This window comes from Pavona decussata, unplaced genomic scaffold (genome assembly GCF_977016875.1).
Source record: "Pavona decussata unplaced genomic scaffold, jaPavDecu1.1 SCAFFOLD_390, whole genome shotgun sequence".
NCBI classification, from domain to species: Eukaryota; Metazoa; Cnidaria; class Anthozoa; order Scleractinia; family Agariciidae; genus Pavona; species Pavona decussata.
The window spans coordinates 38,800-62,528 of record NW_028145762.1 but is presented as its reverse complement, the minus strand read 5'-3'; the positions used below and the strand labels follow the sequence as shown (position 1 = coordinate 62,528).

Sequence of the window (23,729 nt, the reverse complement as noted above, 5' to 3'; positions counted from 1 at the left end):
ACACTTGTTACAGGACGTGGAGAATTCCTTAAGGACTTGCAAATACAAAATGACCCACATCCCGTGTCCTTTTCGCAAAAAGGAACAAACCGAGCTCCTCAAAAATCAAGCGGCCTGCAGGATCCGTGAAATTCGGCCAAAATTAGCCGAGATCTCTTCTTCTTCAGTAAAAGAGCCGGCATTCGTCACACTACTTAAGTGGTTGCTCTACTCTTCATAAAAGCAAGTTTTTGCTTTTATTACGAATAAGGATAGAGGCCCGTTTAAACGCTTTCAACATTTGAACAACATTCCTTCAACAATAGTTGAACGGATGTTCGTAAAATCTTCCAGGCAAAAACTGAACGTAGTTTTCAAACGGCTTCAACGCCATTCAACATTTTCGAGAACAAAGGAAATGTTCAATCGATGTTGAGTGAAAGCTCTAATCAATTTTAAAATTGATTCAACACGCTTTCAACAAGCCTTCAACATTTTTTACACCCCAAACTGAAAAAACCGTCAGCACTCACCCTCGTCAACACAGCCAACTCTTAAATACAATCCGATCCGTGCGCTAGTCCGAAGCGACTTCACTGTTGCTGATCAACACATGGAATATAGTCAACGTTCGCAGTAGACAAAGTCAGTATCAATCACTCAAGTTATGCTTATTACGTATCAGCCGTTCCGTGTAGTTGCCACTAACAATAGCTCCTTCTCGAACAATCAATACCGGCTTTTATGAAATATCCCAATTTTAAATGGAATACGACACGGCCTTTAAGAATACATTCATCTTGCTGAATTAAATAAAGTTTGCCAGTTCTGTAGAATTTTTCTTTTAAGGTATCATTTAAACGTAATGTTAGCGAAATTACGATGCTTAATATATGCCTGCTTCCCATAAACAGGGGCTGTTCACCTCGAGCATCTTTTATCTGCTGTCGTTTTCAACACTGGAATAGTTTTATTGAATTTTTACCGTTTCGTTGAATTCAGTAAAAGGAAAACTCGTTGATGCGATATGGTTTCCAGTTTAATTGAACGTCTCGTTCTTTCTCATAAATATATCCTAGACATCATTGGATTTTATCAGAACATTGCTTATAAAGATGCAAAGTCGAATAAGAGATCGACTGTGTGGCATTTCTAGAAATGTGCTTCCTTTTCGTGACTTTAGCTTGTGAAAGTCTATGATTATTTTTCCCAATTTCAAACTGGCTGGATGAACTCTGCGTAAAAGAAAATGGTCTCTTTAGCGAAAGAAACTTATTTTTCTCGACATCTCCTTAATCTAAAATTCCTTGTCAAATCACTTGGTTTAGTTGAGCCTGTCAAGCGGTCGCAACATATTACTTGCAAAGCCACGAGTTTCAGTGATTGTAGAGGTGTGAACTTAAATAATCATTTTTACAAATGTCAATTTGTAAGCACCAAAATTTATTTGCATTTAGTTTAATATAGTCATACCTACTCGCCTCGACTAGCTTTAGCTATTTGCGTGTAGGAATATACCTAACTTGTAACTCTCTGTTTTTGATAAAGTGCTGTTGTTGTTCTTTGTTTTTTTTAAATAAAGTGTTGCTATTGTTGTTTAATTTCAAGAAAAAAATGTTGTAACCTTCATTTGCTGGAACTTGCTGTTAAATACTGCAAATTACTCCATCATGTCAAAGTATGCTCACGATATGGAGTAAATTTATTACAAGTCCGGTCCCTTCTCTGATAATAGGAACAAGGACTTAGTGAGAGCCACATACGCACTACATTTTGAACGATGCAAAAGCTATCACCACCGATTCGTTAAAATAACTTACTCATCGACGACACAAACATCTATGCTTAAAGTGTGGTTGTTTCTTATCGGGTTTTATTTCAATATTTACGGAAACGTTTTAAAAGGTTTCATGTGGACGGGGCATAATTAGACACAAGAAATTATAACTTGAGCTGCCCGAAACAGTTTTCTCGTTAGAAGCCTACGGTATTCGCCCACGCAAACCAAATACCTGAGCCTAGCCTGTTTCAAATGCACTAGACGTGTCCAAAATAACTACGACAAGACTAAAATGTTGAGGGCAAAATTTTTTTTTTTGGATTTTGCGCCATTTGTTTACTTTGGCTAACTTATGATCAACTGGCGAAGTAGAAATGGCCGTATTTCCCACTAGCGTTCGGTATTTGAGAGTACGTGGAGCACTTTTCTATATTTTGCGAGACAACGAGGGAACGAGACGTCTATGCTTTCTATGAGACACTTGTTACAAGACGTGGAGAATTCCTTACCGACTTGCAAAAACAAAATGATCCACATCCCGTGTCCTCATTGCAAAAAGCAACAAACCGAGCTCCTCAAAAATCAAGTGGCCTGCAGGATACGTGAAGTTCGACCAAAATTAGCCGAGATCTCTGCTTCTTCAGTAAAAGAACCGGCATTCGTCACACTAGTTAAGCGTTTGCTCTACTCTTTATAAGAGCAGGTTATTGCTTTTATTACGAATAAGGATAGAGGCCCGTTTAAACGCTTTCAACATTTGAACAACATTCCTTCAACAATAGTTGAACGGATGTTGGTAAAATCTTCCAGGCAAAAACTGAACCCAGTTTTCAAACGGCTTCAACTCAATTCAACATTTTCGAGAACAAAGGAAATGTTCAATCGATGTGGAGTGAAAGCTTTAACCAATTTTAAAATTTCTTCAACACGCTTTCAACAAGGCTTCAACATTTTTTACACCTTAAACTAACAAAACAATCAGAGCTCACCTTCGTCAAAAGAACCAGCTCTTATCACAATCCGATCCGTACGCTAGTCCGAAGCGACTTCACTGTTCCTAATCAATACATGGAATATAGCCAACGTTCAGTAGACAAAGTCAGTTTCAATCACTCAAGTTATGCTTATTACGTATCATCCGTTTCGTGTAGTTGCCACTAACAATAGCCTCTTCTCGAACAATCAAAACAGGCTTTTATCAAATAACCCAATATTAAATGGAAAACGAAACTGCCTTTAAGAATACATTCTCTCTGCTGTCGTCTTCAACACTCTAATTGTGTTATTGAATTCTCACCGTTTCGTTGAATTCAGTAAAAGGAAAATTCGTTCATGCGATATGGTTTCCAGTTTAATTCAAGGTCTCGTTCTTTCTCATAAATATATCCTAGACATCATTGGTTTTTATCAGAACATTGCCTAGATAAAAGGTGTGATAAGAGATGGCCTGTGTAGCAATGTAGATGTATTTCTGAGATACCAGTGATATTTCGAAAAATGTGCATCCTTTTCGTGACTCTAGCTTGTGAAAGTCAATGATAATTTTTCGCAATTTCAAACACTCTGCGTAAAAAAAAAAGTCTCCTTAGAGAAAGAAACTTATTTTGCTTCACATCTCCTTAATCTAAAATTTGTTGTGAAATCAGTTTACTTGAGCCTGTTATGCGGTCCCAACATATTTCTCGTTAGTCAACGAGTTTCAGTGATTGTAGTGGTGTGAACATGACAATTAAAGCTTTATCAAATTGACACGAAAAAAATGTTTCGTAGCAATGTTCCGTGTCTCACGGAAATCACTTTTTGCTACAAATTTAACTTCTTAAAACCAGCCACCTATTTCTTGACAATTTATTTACAAATATAAATCATCATTTTTACAAATGTCGATTTGTAAACACCAAAATTTATTTGCATTTAGTTTAATATATTCATACCTACTCGCCTCGACTAGCTTTAGCAATTTGCGTGCAGGAATATACCTAACTTGTAACTCTTTTTTTAATAAAATGTTTTTTTTTTTAATAAGGTGTTGTTATTTTTGTCCAATTTCAAGAAAAAAATGTTGTAACTTTTATTTGCTGGGACTTGCTGTTAAATACTGCAAATTACTCCATCATGTCAAAGTTTGCTCACGATATAGAGTAAATTTATTACAAGTCGGGTCACTTCTCTGATAATAAGAACAAGGACTTAGTGAGAGCCACATACGCACAACATTTTGAGCGATGCAAAAGCTATCATTCACCGATTCGTCAGAATAATTTACTTATCGACGACACAAACATCTATGCTTACAGTATATGGTTGTTTCTTATCGGGTTTTATTTGAATGTTAAGGGAAACCTTTTTAAACGTTTTCATGTGGACGGGGCATAATTAGACACACGAAATTATAACTTGAGCTGCTGGAAACAGTTTTGTCGTTAGAAGCCAACGGTATTCGTCCACGCAAACTAAATACCTGAGCCTAGCCTCTTTCAAATGCACTAGACCTGTCCAAAATTACTACGCTAAAACTAAAATGTTGAGGGCAAAAATTTGTTTTAGATTTTGTGCCATTTGTTTACTTGGCCTAACTGATAATCAAGTGGGCGAAGTAGAAATGGGCGTATTTCCCACTAACGTGCGGTATTTGAGAATAAGTGGAGAACTTTTCTATATTTTGCGAGACAACGAGAGTACGAGACGTCTATACTTTCTACGAGACACTTGTTGCAGGACGTGGAGAATTCCTTAAGGACTTGCAAATACAAAATGATCCACATCCCGTGTCTTTTTCGCAAAAAGGAACAAACCGAGCTCCTCAAAAATCAAGCGGTCTGCAGGATCCGTGAAGTTCGGCCAAAATTAGCCGAGACCTCTGCTTCTTCGGTAAAAGAGCCGGCATTCTTCACACTACTTAAGTGGTTGCTCTACTCTTCATAAAAGCAAGTTATTGCTTTTATTACGAATAAGGATAGAGGCCCGTTTAAACGCTTTCAACATTTGAACAACATTCCTTCAACAATAGTTGAACGGATGTTGGTAAAATCTTCCAGGCAAAAACTGAACGTAGTTTTCAAACGGCTTCAACGCCATTCAACATTTTCGAGAACAAAGAAAATGTTCAATCGATGTTAAGTGAAAGCTCTAATCAATTTAAAATTGATTCAACACGCTTTCAACAAGCCTTCAACATTTTTTACACCCCAAACTGAAAAAACCGTCAGCACTCACCCTCGTCAACACAGCCAACTCTTAAACACAATCCGATCCGTGCGCTAGTCCGAAGCGACTTCACTGTTGCCGATCAACACACGGAATTTATTTAACTTTCGCAATAGACAAAGTCAGTATCAATCATTCAAGTTATGCTTATTACGTATCATCCGTTTCGTGTAGTTGCCACTAACAATAGCTCCTTCTCGAACAATCAATACCGGCTTTTGTGAAATATCCCAATTTTAAATGGAATACGAAACGGCCTTTAAGAATACATTCTCTCTGCTGTCGTCTTCAACACTCTAATAGTTTTATTGAATTCTTACCGTTTCGTTGAATTCAGGAAAAGGAAAATTCCATCATGCGATATGGTTTCCAGTTTAATTCAAGGTCTCGTTCCTTGTTTTTTTATCAGAACATTGCCTAGATACAAGGTGTGATAAGAGATCGCCTGTGCCGCAATGTAGATGTATTTCTGAGATACCAGTGATATTTCGAAAAATGTGCATCCTTTTCGTGACTCTAGCTTGTGAAAGTCAATGATAATTTTTCGCAATTTCAAACTGACTGGATGAACTCTACGTAAAAAAAATGGTCTCCTTAGCGAAAGAAACTTATTTTGCTTGACATCTCCTTAATCTAAAATTTGTTGTAAAATCAGTTTATATGAGCCTGTTAAGCGGTCCCAACATATTTCTCGTTAATCAACAAGTTTCAGTGATTGTAGAGCTGTGAACATGACAATTAAAGCTTTATAAAATTGACACGAAAGAAAATGTTTCGTAGCAATGTTCCGTGTCTCACGGAAATCACTTTTTGCTACGAATTTAACTTCTTGAAACCAGCTACCTATTTCTTGACAATTTATTTACAAATATAAATAATCATTTTTACAAATGTCGATTTGTAAACACCAAAATTTATTTGCATTTAGTTTAATATATTCATATCTACTCGCCTCGACTAGCTTTAGCTATTTGCGTGCAGGAATATACCTAACTTGTAACTCTCTTCTTAATAAACTGGTTTTTTTTTTTAATAAAGTGTTCTTATTTTTGTTTAATTTCAAGAAAAAAATGTTGTAACCTTTATTTGCTGGGACTTGCCGTTAAATACTGCAAATTACTCCATCATGTCAAAGTATGCTCACAATATGGAGTAAATTTATTACAAGTCCGGTCCCTTCTCTGATAATAGGAAACAAGGACTTAGTGAGAGCCACATACGCACTACATTTTGAACGATGCAAAAGCTATCATCCACCGATCCCTTAGAATAATTTACTTATCGACGACACAAACATCTATGCTTAAAGTATGGTTGTTTCTTATCGGGTTTTATTTGAATGTTAAGGGAAACGTTTTCAAACGTTTTCATGTGGACGGCGCATAATTAAACACACGAAATTATAACTTGAGCTGCTGGAAACAGTTTGGTCGTTAGAAGCCAACGGTATTCGCCCGCACAAACCAAATACCTGAGCCTAGCCTGTTTCAAATGCACTAGACCTGTCCAAAATTACTACTCCAAAACTAAAATGTTGAGGGCAAAAATTGTTTTTAGATTTTGTGCCATTTGTTTACTTGGCCTAACTGAAAATCAAGTAGGCGAAGTAGAAATGGGCGTATTTCCCACTAACGTGCGGTATTTGAGAATTAGTGGAGAACTTTTCTATATTTTGCGAGACAACGAGAGTAAGAGACGTCTATACTTTCTACGAGACACTTGTTACAGGACGTGGAGAATTCCTTAAGGACTTGCAAATACAAAATGACCCACATCCCGTGTCCTTTTCGCAAAAAGGAACAAACCGAGCTCCTCAAAAATCAAGCGGCCTGCAGGATCCGTGAAATTCGGCCAAAATTAGCCGAGATCTCTTCTTCTTCAGTAAAAGAGCCGGCATTCGTCACCTTACTTAAGCGGTTGCTCTACCCTTCATAAAAGCAAGTTATTGCTTTTATTACGAATAAGGATAGAGGCCCGTTTAAACGCTTTCAACATTTAAACAGCATTCCTTCAACAAAAGTTGAACAGAGTTGATTAAATCTTCCAGGCAAAAACTGAACGGAGTTTTTAAACGGCTTCAACGCCATGCAACATTTTCGAGAACAAAGGGGATTTTCAATTGATGTTGAGTGAAAGCTTTAACCAACTTTTAAATTGCCTCAACACGCTTTTAACAAGCCTTCAACATTTTTTACACCATAACTAAGAAAACCATCAGAGCTCACCTTCGTCAACACAACCAGCTCCTATCACAATCCGATCCATGCGCTAGCCCGAAGCGACATCACCGTTGCTGATCAATACATAGAATATAGTCAACGTTCAGTAGACAAAGTCAGTTTCAATCACTCAAGTTGTGCTTATTACGTATCATCCGTTTCGTGTAGTTGCCACTAACAATAGTCTTTTCTCGAACGGTTCGGCGCATGCGCGAGCGACAACGTAAGCGCTGTCAAGCCAATTGTTTTTGGATGGGGGTCGGCCGATTTTCTTCAAACTTTCACCATTTAATGTCTGTCCGAAATGATAATGAATGATGCTATTTAGCAATTCTCCTGCTGTTGCGTTTCGTAGTTTCGTAGTTCCTGGTTTTGACCCTCACTGACCCTGATGTCACGCAAAATATATGCAGAATTTGAAGGTCAATAAGATATATTTCGCGTCATTTCTGGGGACTCATATCGATTGTTTGTATTGTTTACGGTCTAAAAAACGTTGTTAACGGAAAATATCCCGACTTAACATAAAAACTTATTTTTTTTTATAGAATTTTGCAATTTCCCTGCGATCGCGAAAATGTCTTGGGCCAAATGTGAGGCAATTTCGAAACTGTTTTTCTCAGAGGCGCGGCGTTCCTTTCCGAAAATTTCAAGATATTTTTTAAGCCAAACATCTGTTCTCCCAAAATCAGCAAACTCTAACTTGAGCCATTAAAATGCGTTTGCATGAGCCACGCTCGAAGTCAAAGATGACTCGGTATTTTTGCTAATAAAGTTCCACAGCGGGTTTTTCTTTATTTCATCTTCTTCTTCTCTTTTTTTACCTTTTTGTTTTGGGATAAGCTTGATGAAACTATCCTAACTCTCAGAGGTAGAACTTCCCAGGAAAATTTAGTTGAGTGTCGCTTTGGGCAGAAATAACATCAAATTGGTGTTAGCTCACACTTGATTTGATTAAGCGTGACATGTCACGGTTATTGACAATTTTGTCAAACGTGATCATAAACAGAACACATTTCTCGCTTCTTTTAACATTTGCATTTTAAACTTGGTAACAACAAGCTTTTCCCTGATACTAGATTAAGTCTTGGAGTCAGTCTGTTGTCGATAATTGTTAACTAACATAAAAAAAGCAACAAATACCTGTGAAACTTGCCACGGCAAGAGAAGCTTGATTACCGAACTTCCGATATGTTCGTTACATAACAGACAATTGAAAGAACAACAAATCTTTCTTCTGTAATGCGTTGGGTTCCGCCATGGATCTGAAGTGCTCTTTCTGGTCTGTGGATTCGCCTTGCTATCCTGTACACGAGATATTGAATCGCATCTCGTCAGTCTTGGTTTTGGGAAGCAAGCGTGGCGTGACGGGTTCAAAGATCTCCCAAGCCGAGTTGATTCTCAACAGAGCAGGTAAATTTGATGTCCCTGAAGATGACAAGAGAGGAATGACTGTTTGCCCCAGACATCGCAAGAACCTTACAACAGACTGGACCGGCCGAAAACGGACTATGTGTTGCCATCCAAGTCATATAGGGACAACGAAAGCCGGGGTAATACACAAACCAACCCGACGAGTATTAAAATGCCAAGATGTCACAAGGCATTTTTGAGCAACATAACGCTGTTATTCCCATCGGTTCAGGTTCGTTTTATGTTAACTGACTGACTGCATACTAGACTCATTTAAAAAATATAAACAACATAGCATTTACGGCTGTGGGAACCGAACGCGAAGTTTCGCACATTTGTTTCGCGGGGTCATGCCGCCTCAAATTAGTCGTATCACAGGCCAACCAATCTTAACGTCCATGCTAGCTATTGTATTTTGATATAGTTTAAAAACAGCTTTTAGTTGGAATTTGGAATAAAGGCGGGTAACATTCTACCTCATTTAAAAAGTGTTTCTCAAATATATATTCAATATTTCATATCCATCAGAAGAAACTAGTTTCCTTTTATACCAAAAATACATATTCCTTGTAAAAAAAATGACAGCAGGATTGGCATGAGCTTTCATACCAGTGTCTGAAGAAGTTAGGGCCATATTGCGTTCGCATAAGGATGCTCTTCTAAATCTTGCTAAGCGAAATGTTCCTTACAAGACAAAAAAACGCATCCTTGTGAAAGAGGGCAGTGGGTTTATACAAGAATTACTGACCCCTGCAATTAGTAGCTTGGGGTATCTTATGTTATAAAAGCGACCGTGGATTCTGAAATTTGGTAATTTGTGTCTCTCTTTTAACGAGTGCTGGTCGATATGAAGAGAAAGATAGATTTCAAATGCACTAGACGTGTCCAAAATTACTACGACAACACTAAAATGTTGAGGGCAAAATTTTTTTTTTGGATTTTGTGCCATTTGTTTACTTTGGCTAACTTATGATCAACTGGCGAAGTAGAAATGGCCGTATTTCCCACTAGCGTGCGGTATTTGAGAGTACGTGGAGCACTTTTCTATATTTTGCGAGACAACGAGGGAACGAGACGTCTATGCTTTCTATGAGACACTTGTTACAAGACGTGGAGAATTCCTTACCGACTTGCAAAAACAAAATGATCCACATCCCGTGTCCTCTTTGCAAAAAGCAACAAACCGAGCTCCTCAAAAATCAAGTGGCCTGCAGGATCCGTGAAATTCGGCCAAAATTAGCCGAGATCTCTGCTTCTTCAGTAAAAGAGCCGGCATTCGTCACACTACTTAAGGGGTTGCTCTACTCTTCATAAAAGCAAGTTATTGCTTTTATTACGAATAAGGATAGAGGCCCGTTTAAATGCTTTCAACATTTGAACAACATTCCTTCAACAATAGTTGAACGGATGTTGGTAAAATCTTCCAGGCAAAAACTGAACCCAGTTTTCAAACGGCTTCAACTCAATTCAACATTTTCGAGAACAAAGGAAATGTTCAATCGATGTGGAGTGAAAGCTTTAACCAATTTTAAAATTTCTTCAACACGCTTTCAACAAGGCTTCAACATTTTTTACACCTTAAACTGACAAAACCATCAGAGCTCACCTTCGTCAACACAACCAGCTCTTATCACAATCCGATCCGTACGCTAGTCCGAAGCGACTTCACTGTTCCTGATCAATACATGGAATATAGCCAACGTTCAGTAGACAAAGTCAGTTTCAATCACTCAAGTTATGCTTATTACGTATCATCCGTTTCGTGTAGTTGCCACTAACAATAGCCTCTTCTCGAACAATCAAAACAGGCTTTTATCAAATAACCCAATATTAAATGGAAAACGAAACTGCCTTTAAGAATACATTCTCTCTGCTGTCGTCTTTAACACTCTAATAGTTTTATTGAATTCTCACCGTTTCGTTGAATTCAGTAAAAGGAAAATTCGTTCATGCGATATGGTTTCCAGTTTAATTCAAGGTCTCGTTCTTTCTCATAAATATATCCTAGACATCATTGGTTTTTATCAGAACATTGCCTAGATACAAGGTGTGATAAGAGATCGCCTGTGTGGCAATGTAGATGTATTTCTGAGATACCAGTGATATTTCGAAAAATGTGCATCCTTTTCGTGACTCTAGCTTGTGAAAGTCAATGATAATTTTTCGCAATTTCAAACTGGCTGGATGTACTCTGCGTAAAAAAAAATTTCTCCTTAGAGAAAGAAACTTATTTTGCTTCACATCTACTTAATCTAAAATTTGTTGTGAAATCAGTTTACTTGAGCCTGTTAACCGGTCCCAACATATTTCTCGTTAATCAACGACTTTCAGTGATTGTAGAGGCGTGAACATGACAATTAAAGCTTTATAAAATGGACACGAAAAAAAATGTTTCGTAGCAATGTTCCGTGTCTCACGGAAATCACTTTTTGCTACGAATTTAACTTCTTGAAACCAGCCACCTATTTCTTGACAATTTATTTACAAATATAAATAAACATTTTTACAAATGTCAATTTGTAAACATCAAAATTTATTTGCATTTAGTTCAATATATTCATACCTACTCGCCTCGACTAGCTTTGGCTATTTGCGTGCAGGAATATACCTAACTTGTAACTCTCCTTTTAATAGAGTGTTTAATTTTTTTTTTTAATAAAGTGTTGTTATTTTTGTCCAATTTCAAGAAAAAAAATGTTGTAACTTTTATTAGCTGGGACTTGCTGTTAAATACTGCAAATTACTCCATCATGTCAAAGTATGCTCACAATATGGAGTAAATTTATTACAAGTCCGGTCCCTTCTCTGATAATACGAGACAAGGACTTAGTGAGAGCCACATACGCACAACATTTTGAACGATGCAAAAGCTATCATCCACCAATTTGTCAAAATAATTTACTTATCGACGACACAAACATCTATGCTTACAGTATATGGTTTTTTCTTATCGGGTTTTATTTGAATGTTAAGGGAAACCTTTTTAAACGTTTTCATGTGGACGGGGCATAATTAGACACACGAAATTATAACTTGAGCTGCTGGAAACAGTTTTGTCGTTAGAAGCCAACGGTATTCGTCCGCGCAAACTAAATACCTGAGCCTAGCCTGTTTCAAATGCACTAGACCTGTCCAAAATTACTACGCCAAAACTAAAATGTTGAGGGCAAAAATTTGTTTTAGATTTTGTGCCATTTGTTTACTTGGCCTAACTGATAATCAAGTGGGCGAAGTAGAAATGGGCGTATTTCCCACTAACGTTCGGTATTTGAGAATAAGTGGAGCACTTTTCTATATTTTGCGAGACAACGAGAGTACGAGACGTCTGTACTTTCTACGAGACACTTGTTACAGGACGTGGAGAACTCCTTAAGGACTTGCAAATACAAAATGATCCACATCCCGTGTCCTTTTCGCAAAAAGGAACAAACCGAGCTCCTCAAAAATCAAGCGGCCTGCAGGATCCGTGAAATTCGGCCAAAATTAGCCGAGATCTCTGCTTCTTCAGTAAAAGAGCCGGCATTCGTCACACTACTTAAGTGGTTGCTCTACTCTTCATAAAAGCAAGTTTTTGCTTTTATTACGAATAAGGATAGAGGCCCGTTTAAACGCTTTCAACATTTGAACAACATTCCTTCAACAACAGTTGAACGGATGTTGGTAAAATCTTCGAGGCAAAAACTGAACGTAGTTTTCAAACGGCTTCAACGCCATTCAACATTTCGAGAACAAAAGAAATGTTCAATCGATGTTGAGTGAAAGCTTTAATCAATTTAAAATTGATTCAACACGCTTTCAACAAGCCTTCAACATTTATTTACACCCCAAACTGAAAAAACCGTCAGCACTCACCTTCGTCAACACAGCCAACTCTTAAACACAATCCGATCCGTGCGCTAGTCCGAAGCGACTTCACTGTTGCTGATCAACACATGGAATATATTTAACGTTCGCAGTAGACAAAGTCAGTATCAATCACTCAAGTTATGCTTATTACGTATAATCCGTTCCGTGTAGTTGCCACTAACAATAGCTCCTTCTCGAACAATCAATACCGGCTTTTATGAAATATCCCAATTTTAAATGGAATAGGGAACGGGCTTTAAGAATACATTCATCTTGATGAATTAAATAAAGTTTGCCAGTTCTGTCGAATTTTTCTCATTTAAACGATATTTTAGCGAAATTACAATGCTCAGTATATGCCTGCTTCCCGTAAACAAGGGCTGATAGTGTTCACCTCGAGCATCTTTTCTCTGCTGTCGTTTTCAACACTGGAATAGTTTTATTGAATTCTTACCGTTTTGTTGAATTCAGTAAAAGGAAAATTCGTTGATGCGATATGGTTTCCAGTTTAATTGAGCGTCTCGTTCTTTCTCATAAATATATCCTAGACATCATTGGATTTTATCAGAACATTGCTTACAAAGATGCAAAGTCGGATAAGAGATCGACTGTGTGGCATTTCCAAAACTGTGCATCCTTTTCGTGACTCTAGCTTGTGAAAGTCTATGATTATTTTTCCCAATTTTAAACTGGTTGGATGAACTCTGCGTAAAAGAAAATGGTCTCTTTAGCGAAAGAAACTTATTTTTCTCGGCATCTCCTTAATCTAAAATTCCTCGTCAAATCAGTTTACTAGTTGAGCCTGTTAAGCGGTCCCAACATATTACTTGTAAAGCCACGAGTTTCGGTGATGGTAGAGATGTGAACATGACAATTAAAGCTTTATAAAATTGACACGAAAGAAAATATTTCGTAGCAATGTTGTGTGTCTCACGGTTATCGCTTTTTGCTACGAATTTGAGAATCACTGTCTGAGAAAACCAGGCAGAGGTGAAAGATGGGGGTCGGCCGATTTTCTTCAAACTTTCACCATTTAATGTCTGTCCGAAATGATAATGAATGATGCTATTTAGCAATTCTCCTGCTGTTGCGTTTCGTAGTTTCGTAGTTTCGTAGTTCCTGGTTTTGACCCTCACTGACCCTGATGTCACGCAAAATATATGCAGAATTTGAAGGTCAATAAGATATATTTCGCGTCATTTCTGGGGACTCATATCGATTGTTTGTATTGTTTACGGTCTAAAAAACGTTGTTAACGGAAAATATCCCGACTTAACATAAAACTTTTTTTTTTTTTTATAGAATTTTGCAATTTCCCTGCGATCGCGAAAATGTCTTGGGCCAAATGTGAGGCAATTTCGAAACTGTTTTTCTCAGAGGCGCGGCGTTCCTTTCCGAAAATTTCAAGATATTTTTTAAGCCAAACATCTGTTCTCCCAAAATCAGCAAACTCTATCTTGAGCCATTAAAATGCGTTTGCATGAGCCACGCTCGAAGTCAAAGATGACTCGGTATTTTTGCTAATAAAGTTCCACAGCGGGTTTTTCTTTATTTCATCTTCTTCTTCTCTTTTTTTTCTTTTTTGTTTTTGGATAAGCTTGATGAAACTATCCTAACTCTCAGAGGTAGAATTTAGTTGAGTGTCGCTTTGGGCAGAAATAACATCAAATTGGTGTTAGTTCACACTTGATTTGATTAAGCGTGACATGTCACGGTTATTGACAATTTTGTCAAACGTGATCATAAACAGAACACATTTCTCGCTTCTTTTAACATTTGCATTTTAAACTTGGTAACAACAAGCTTTTCCCTGATACTAGATTAAGTCTTGGAGTCAGTCTGTTGTCGATAATTGTTAACTAACATAAAAAAAGCAACAAATACCTGTGAAACTTGCCACGGCAAGAGAAGCTTGATTACCGAACTTCCGATATGTTCGTTACATAACAGACAATTGAAAGAACAACAAATCTTTCTTCTGTAATGCGTTGGGTTCCGCCATGGATCTGAAGTGCTCTTTCTGGTCTGTGGATTCGCCTTGCTGTCCTGTACACGAGATATTGAATCGCATCTCGTCAGTCTTGGTTTTGGGAAGCAAGCGTGGCGGGACGGGTTCAAAGATCTCCCAAGCCGAGTTGATTCTCAACAGAGCAGGTAAATTTGATGTCCCTGAAGATGACAAGAGAGGAATGACTGTTTGCCCCAGACATCGCAAGAACCTTTTACAACAGACTGGACCGGCCGAAAACGGACTATGTGTTGCCATCCAAGTCATATAGGGACAACGAAAGCCGGGGTAGTACACAAACCAACCCAACGAGTAATGCACTAGTCAATTGAAACCCCCACCCCCCCGGACCCGGGACAGGTAGGGGGATTTGACAAAGGCCCTGATCAAATCATACCAAAACCAATTTATCATACACAGCCAAACACACACACACACACGCAAAAAATAAATAAATAAATGAAAACGAAAATAAAAATTTAACCGCAATCTATACCGCAGAACTCTTTCCCCGTATTTTGACGTGTAGATTTCGGTTTTTTATTTTCGAAGGAAGGATCTTGATGTAACAAATTTTCAACTCCAACATTTTATAAGAAACTATATCTAAGCAATTCAATTATTTATCCATGCACAACTGTCACACTAACCCACTTCCAAAAACGACGATCGCGAGCATTTACATCAAGATCCTTCCTTTGGCTGTGTATGATAAATTGATTAATATAAAACGTAAAACAACGGAAATGAGCATGACCGAACCACAACACATTCGTCATAACCAGATAAATCCTCGACAAGTGACATAAATCGTTTCAAAAATAAACAGAGGCGGTTCTTTACTCACGTCTTTTTCCTGCGAGGCGCTGTGAAAGCTTGAAATATGTCAAGTTTAACCAGCCTTCGATTGAGTTGTATACATCTCCCGTAATGGTGGACGACTCGTGTGGAATGGAAACCAGGTTACGTAAATAAACAAGCCTCTTAAATGCAAATGTATTACAAATCTTGTGATCACTCGCGAACGATAAAAGTCCACGAGCTGCTCTGTTGCATCAACGGCTTTGCGATGAGAATCGAAGGAAAAAAGTTTGAATTCGAAGATACCATTGTTTGGGTTTTTGTGATGCATTCTTCGGTTGAAACGGTTACAAAAAGGCTGTATTTGCAAATTGGCGCCCAAAAAAAGGCGCGCTTTTTCAGTTTAATGTATTTCTGTGAGTCATTATGCATAAATCGTATCTCGCATAATTATGTCATTCCGCAACTCGTATTTTGCATAATTATGCCATTCCGCAAGTCATTCCACATTCCATTCCGCAAACTCATTCCGTCTTTTACCCTCACCGGATAAACAAAGACAACAAAAGACTGTTTTTACTGTTTAATCCCCGACAAAGCTTAACTTAATTAACATAATAGCTTAAGTAACGGTGCGTGAATCGAAACACGCGTCTGATGTCTGATGTCTGATTTCATCTTTTATAACCAACAAAATCACATAATCTCGATCAAACTCATCCAAAAAAGTATCAAAATGAATGATTACTACTGAAACTCACAATTCGTGAATAATGTGCTTGGCAGTAATCGCTTTTTCATACCCTTACGGACAATGAGAATAGACTACTGCATGCAAATGGATGAACAACCTAACTCCCGGTTATTTTCGAGAACGATTTCAACACCGTTCAAAAATTCACCAAAGGAACACCAGGCAAAATAATGACCTCACACTGCCCAAGTGTAGGCTTGAGAAAGGCCAAAGGGCTTTCACCTTCGGTGGAGCAAAAAAGTGTACAATCATTTATCGAACCATATCAGAGACACGGGTAAACGTAGCATTTTTAAAAAAGAGACTTTTTAAGAATTTTTTAATTCATCGTTTTTTTTATTACCGTATTTTTTTCTTTCTCTCTATATTATCATCCAAATGTAAATAGCTTTCATTATTGTTATTATTATTTTTATTTTCATGTATGACGGAACAGCCCCCCTCCCCCCCCCCCCAAAGGGGAGCTATACAATAAAGTATGTATGTAATAACTATATGATGTCATGTTTCCAAAAAATAACTTCAATAACCTGTCAAACCGGTGATACCGCCCATGACTGCCATAAGTTAAAAATAGAGCATGACATCATTGATAAACCTGTCAAACCAGTTCATAACCTGTTGGTAAGACTAAACTTAAATATGACGTCATCCTATAATGAGTGATCAAGACAATAGGCGGTGACGTCATCGGCATTAATTTATGCCCCCTCAAGTAAATAAGATTCCCCCTCGAAAAGGAGGACTAAAACATCCCCCCTGGACTACTGATTTCTTTGCTTTCCAAGACATAATGTAAATTCCGTTCAAAAATTAAAATCAAATGTATTTTACAATTCCTGGGAATACGCTACAGTACGAAAATGTTGTTTTTAAATATTAAATTGCTTTTTTAACTACTGTTAAACTGATTATTTGAACCAAAATCCTACAACATTTGTGGTTAGTGGTAATCACATTATGATTATAGTAGTGCGTTTGATATCTTACTAAGTAGAAATTTAGCTATGATGCCCCCTTTAATTTCCTGTTCGTTTCAATTTGGCTTAGGCCTAGTTTATACGTCACGCAACGGTCGAATTTAATTCAGACGAATTTAATTCCATTAAATTCGTCGTTCCGTCGACATTAATCGTAGCGTGGTTTTATGCGTCGAAATTAATACGGTTCAATTTAATTCTCTTCCAAAATGCAGTGTCTCTGGTCAGTGGTGTTATTTTGAAACAAGCATGGCGCGGGCTAAGGCTTTGAAAACAATTTTGCTCGAGAAAATTTCCAAGGAAAGACAACGGCGACGTCAATTACGGCGTAATATGATTACATTGGAGTTAATGAGGGAAAAGTTTATCGTGCAACTTTGTTTGCTGACGTGTCTCCTGTTACAGTTAAAGTGCACATAACCCCAAAAAATTTTTTCGCTTAGATAAATCTTTGCACCTGTTCGAAACGCATTGAGCCTTTTTGCGCCTCTTTTCAACTAAATCTTGACTTTTTATAAGCTGTAAAAGTTACGAAATCTGGGACAGGTGATGGCTAGATTTCGTAACTTTTACAGCCTATAAAAAGTCAAGATTTGGTTGAAAAAAGGTGCAAAAGATTTATTTAAGCGAAAAAAAGTTTGGGGGTTATGGGCACTTTTTAAAGAGATGATGAATTTAGCACTCGAAGACCTCGCAGTTGTCGTCGCAGTCATAGAAACACAGGTTGGTGGGAATTGGTCTGGGCGTCCTATGATGAAGGAAGATTTAAGAAAACTTTTCGTGTATCAAGGAATACGTTTAACATAATTTTGAAGAGTATTCGACCTGATATTGAGAAAGATTTTGTCACAGAGCAGCCCGTTTCTGCCGAATGTAGCTGGCTATATGAAGAATGGTAACTGAGCGAGCCTATGGACAACTGAAGAGCAGGTGGAGAGTTTTGTATCGAAAGTTAGAATGTAGACCAGATTCGGTGAAACTGGCCGCGCTCGCGTCTATATTACTTCACAACATCTGCATTGCCACAAAGAACAGCCTTCCTGCCCAACTGGATTCGTCAATTGATCCCTTTACACAAAAGAAAAGGTCCAGAGAAGAAATACGAGATCTGTTGTGGATGCGCAACTGCCCTAAGAGGAAGGATTTATCTCGCAAAGCTGGAGCAATAAGGGAGGCTCTGACCAGGAAAATGTGGCAGAAAAAGTAGCAAACGAACCGAAAATGTAGACGTGATTAAAACAATTTATTTGTCATCCATGTTATTTTCAAAGTTCTCCATAGATTGTAACAGATAAATCACTTAACATTTCATGTAAACTTCATAAAAGCAACAGTGTGTTGTTCCATAAAATATTCAACTCCCCTGTGAATTTTTTTGTTAGTCCTCAAACTCCCGCTAACTCCAGCAACCGTCTTAAACTTAAACGCGTACTTCTAAAACCTGGTTCTTGCCTTCACACCGGAACGCGAGTTCTACGCTCTCAGTCCACAGGGGTGGAAATGAATATTTTATGGAACTGTGTTAATTTCAACTCAGGTACTAGTACATGTACTAGGCCTGCAAATCGGCATTATAAGTAAAACTCGCCTACTTCTCTGTTACATTTCTTTTCAGTACACATAACAGAAAAAGAATCAAATTTGACCAAAGGCATTGAATGTCATGACATTCCTGATGCCTTTATTGCGTTATTTCTCATCAATGGTTTAAGCAAAGTATTTTAAATGCAAGTTAGATATGCACAGGTCTCGAGTTCATGTTCAAGCAAGCAATAATAGTCACCGGATCAAGGAATACCATTAATACATGACATTACGCTGAATCACTGTATATTTTTCGGACATTACATACAGGACCATGAGATGAACACTGTTATGATGAGAATATTATAATTCAGTTGTTATTTCCTTCGTTAAAGAAATGTATTGATTCTTTCATCATATTATTTTCCTTTGTTTTCCAACTTTTGTAATATAATTTCAAACACATTAACAAAGGGATATAAAAAAGGAACGAACAGATTCAAAGTGAAACACAACATTTGAATGATTTGTAAACCATGATGTACATTTCAGTGATACACATTATGTTATCCTGATGTTCCCTTCGTGTTTTCGAGGGAACAACTTCGAAAGGGTATCTACACTGTAACCAAATGAGATGTATTTAGGTTCATTTATATGAAGGGTAGCCTTGAGGAGACAGCAGCACTTGTTTTCCATTGCACAAGTTTATGTTTTGACTATTCATAACCACAAAGTAAACATTTAACAGAGAATTATTGAGGATCATATCTTAACAACCTAAACATATCAAACTACTCATGGTGGTATCATCAACTCCCAGTGCAAAGAAACTACATGGGAACTCAGATAATATTATTAATACCTTTTCTGCCAAAAATTAAATAGTTTGGCCTGCACCTGTACATAACTAGCATCCACTTTAGGAACATTGCCAGGTAGACCTCATTCAATCATTAATGACATTTAACGGTACAAAGCTTACTGGTCCGACATGATCACCACATCGTTGATATTTGCTTTAAAATGCCTTCTCAAAGTGCCTTTAACGCCCCTACCCCCCCCCCCCCCTCCATTAATTGTTTCCACCGATTTTTTTTTCCCTCAGATAAATATTTGTATTTTTCGAAGCGAAATTCCACTGTTTTGTCTTAATTTGCTTAAGACCTGGATTTTTATGGATGACGGCAACGACCAACTTGGACCACAAGAAGCATGGCTTCATTCCTGTTTGACATCACAAACTACTTTCAAAGAATTTTTGCATTGCAAAGCAGTTTGTGATGTCATGAAACAAGGAATAGATCCATGCCCCTCACAGCTTGGTTGTGTTTGAGATAAAAACGAACTTAATTCGCAGATTCTTTTAAAGAAACCGATATTTAAATGAAATGCTACACTTCCTTGTACCATCGTATCAGTGAAATATTGAGATTTCTGGGGTGGAAAAAGATTTCTTGAGTTAAAGACACTTCAAGACCATAGTGTAGAAGGCTATTATCAAAGCGGTTCCAAAATAACTTTAAAATATTAGAGTGTATGCCAAGACTCTTTCAAAATTGGTACAACTGTAAAACACCCGATTGTCCTTGTGAAGTCATAGTTGACTGAACGTGATGTAGGAAAGACTGTTCATCATTGTTCGGAGCAGATGACATCAATGGTGTGTACCCTAAGGATGGGGTACTAGGGGGACTGCTACTAGTTCTGGGATTGGACACAGATTGTTGCGCAAAAATATGGCTTTGATGATGAAAATCTTCAGAATGACAACTGCTATAAGGATGTAAATTACCATGGGGTGGCATGGATGGCATGCTGTTGGGTGTAAGCCACACATCAACTGGAAGTACCTCATTTCCTGTTCTCTGGATTGCTTCATATCTTTCCTTAAAATTTGCAAAAGTTCTTTGGTGGGGTCATTCTCAATAGTACTTTGAAGTAGTTCAAGAGCTTTTGTCATCTGCTCAGTTTTAGCTCTTTTAGAGGCATTTTTCTTTGCCGAGAAACATTTATCCTTGGATGGGACTTCTCCACTCCTATCCGTAAGGCTAGATAAAGTGCTTGCAAAGTCGTCATAATCACCATCAACTTCTTGGTCATTCATGCCGGTATCTTGCTTGTCTACATTTCCAGTATGTGCAGAATGTTCACATGCATTTTCTCGTTGACATGAATCTCTAGTTTTAACAAGTGCATAAAGAAGGTCAAACCATTTACCATATCCCCGTTCTTCAACAAACCTTTCAATACCTGAAGCAGTTTTCATTGTCATGCAGATATGCTTACACGTACTAATGCATGACTTAAATTTATTTCTCATTTGTTGCACTTGGAGAGGAAAATCACTCCCGGCGGTCTTATTGTATTCGACTTTCAGCCGTTTCCGCACCATCTCATAAGCTTCAGTGTTGCCTGCTTTCTTAGTATTGCAAAATATCAGTTTCTTGACTAGCTGGTCATCATTAACAATGATATTTACCATATCAGTGATGTGATCTTCTTTCCAAGTCACTCTCCGCCTAATTCTTTTCTTCCTTTTCCCACATTCAGAACTCACCATTTCAACTTCCTCGATGGAATCTGACTCTTCTTCTTCTTCTTCTTCTTCTTCTTCTTCTTCTTCTTCTTCTTCTTCTTCTTCTTCTTCTTCTTCTTCTTCGCGAATACATGTTGTAAGATCCCTCTCACCATGGTCTTTGTCATCCACTTGGCTCTGACAATCTTTGACAAGCCTTTCTGTACAAGGAGCACACCCTCGACAATACCCAACACGTTTATTTGGTTGACAGTCGATGGCTTCTTCATTAACTTCAGGAATCGAACATTCCGATCGAACGCCTGACAAACTTTACAATTATTCGCTCTTTCACCTTCTTGGTGGCTGGAAGGCGATGAGCAGTCGAGATTTCTTGTTCATTTAAATCAATAACCAAAGAAGAGGACAGTTCAACGACGAGCCTGTTAGGATTGTCCAGAGGGATAACTGGAATTGCAGTAATTTCTAAGCAATCACGCCTCAAGTATTGTTGTGTTACATCGAGGGACGCATGTTTAGACAAATACAAATATTATTCTCTCTTGTACATTAATCCTAGGCTCTACAAACATTTCCTCCATTTTCTTATATCTCAAAAAAGCGCAGTGTCATTTCTTTGTTTACTTGAAGTAGGCGGTGGTCAACTAGAAAGCCTTTGCTACTTTGACCACCGCACACATTTTATAATTTGTACTGTATTTATTTTTATCTTGTAATCATCTGTTGTAATACTTTTCTTTCTATGTTAAAGTGCACCTAACCCCCAAATTTTTTTTTTCTCTTAAATAAATCTTAGCACCTGTTCGAAACATATTGCGCTATTTGGGGCCTTTTTCAACCAAATCTTGACTTTTTATAGGCTGTAAAAGTTACGAAATCTAGCCATCATCTGTCCCATGACCGAGCTAGTAAGGGGCATGGGTCTATTCCTTATTTGACGTCACAAACTGATTTGCATTGTATTAAGTCTTTGTGAAAATGCATGCAAAGCAGTTTGTGACGTTATGTAAGGAATAGACCCATGCCCCTAACCAGCTCGGTCATGGGACAGATGATGGCTAGATTTCGTAACTTTTACAGCCTATAAAAAGTCAAGATTTGGTTGAAAAAAGGCGCAAAAAGGCTCAATGCGTTTCGAACAGGTGCAAAGATTTATTTAAGCGAAAAAAAAAATTGGGGTTAGGTGCACTTTAATGTTCTGTAAATAGTGTGAAATAAATGAACCATGAACCATGAACACAAACACTTTTACCACACGTTATACAAGAATACTTCGTTTGTCTCTCACAATTACTGCAAGAAGACGACAAACTCTTCCTCCAAAGCGCCATGGCCATAAACTACAACGTAAACTCACGCAGGAAGTGCCCAAGGGAAGCTTTTGCGCATGCGGAATACTTGAAAAGCTCGCCACGGGTCGCTGCGGGCTCGCCAAAATAACTTGAAATACATTAAGAAAATGTATGCATTTCATTCGACGCGACGCTAGTGCGACGTTTTAATTGAAGACGCGTTATCGATGTTTTATCCGTCTTAAAACGTCTATGACGAATTTAATTCGTTTTAGACGTCGCGCTATCGTCGAATTTAATTGCTTGTGGGACCTAGAATTAAATTCGTCTGAATTAAACTCGACTATAGCGCGACGTATAAACTAGGCCTTACTTTGTTTTCCTCTCCCTTTTTTATGCAGCTTTTCTTTATCGCAAAAATCATCATCTTTACATAATATTTGGAATTTCCTTTCCAAATTAATAACCACAGTTCTAGTCTGTGCACGGTAACCCGAACCCCAAGAAAAAAAATTCAAGGATATCGTACGTCACGCAATTCTTGTGAAAATGTAGACCAAAATGGAAACCAAAAAATAACATACAAAAAGTTAAAAAAAAAACAACTTTGAGGGTGACCAAACTCTGGAATATCAGGTTGATTACTTTACTGTGGCCAATGACTTGCGTAACCATCGCCTTTTACATCAGAAATTTTTTATTTAACTATTCCAGTGCAAGAAGAAGTTAAATTAGGAAACCTACGGTTTTTCTTTATCTACTACGAATTAAGATTAATTTTTCTTTTCTTGAAGAGATTAAATTCCTCAAAAACTCCAAAATCTCATAGGAGACATTGGGTTAAACCAATTCCAGAGAAATTGCGTGAAAAAATATTGGAATACTGGCCAGCAAATCCTTTTGGGTCGCTACGGCCCGAAACCAATCGAGCAACCAATCAACTTACTAACTGCACTTTCTGTTAAAGGGATTAAGCTGTCCAGTGTTCTAGTTGGTAACGTGTTCACATAGTCAAAATGGGGATCATGCAGACAATCAGCTAGTCTGTCCAATTTGACATGGATGGCGTCAATCTTTTCAAGAAAGAAGCTACCCATTTCATTGGCTAAAACCAGCTTGTCACTAGTTGGTGGAAAAGGTACTTCATGACCTTGATTTAGCAACCTCTTTGTTGCCGAGAATAGGTTCCTTTGATTGGAATTATTTTCAAAAATAAAGTCTGAGTAAAACTTACGACGGACTTCATTCATCAGGCAGGTTGTAAAGTTCCTCTTCATTTTAAATTCAAGCAAATCACGGACACTTCGAGATCGACGCCATTTTCTTTCACAGTGATAAACTTAGTGACAATTAAGTGGAGCATGACGATCAAGAGCCACAGATAATG

General features: G+C 37.8%; 1 protein-coding gene across 1 annotated transcript; it reads right to left on the bottom strand.

Moving 5' to 3' along the window:
• Positions 1–20,183: 20,183 nt before the first annotated feature.
• LOC146451351 (uncharacterized) lies at positions 20,184–22,381 on the bottom strand. Its single transcript, XM_085099220.1, has 3 exons — positions 22,303–22,381; positions 21,362–21,497; positions 20,184–21,048 (listed from the first exon to the last, which is right to left on the bottom strand). The coding sequence occupies exons 1-3, from the start codon at positions 22,379–22,381 to the stop codon at positions 20,184–20,186; spliced, it is 1,080 nt and encodes a 359-aa protein (XP_084955346.1).
• Between the last annotated feature and the right edge of the window lie 1,348 nt (positions 22,382–23,729).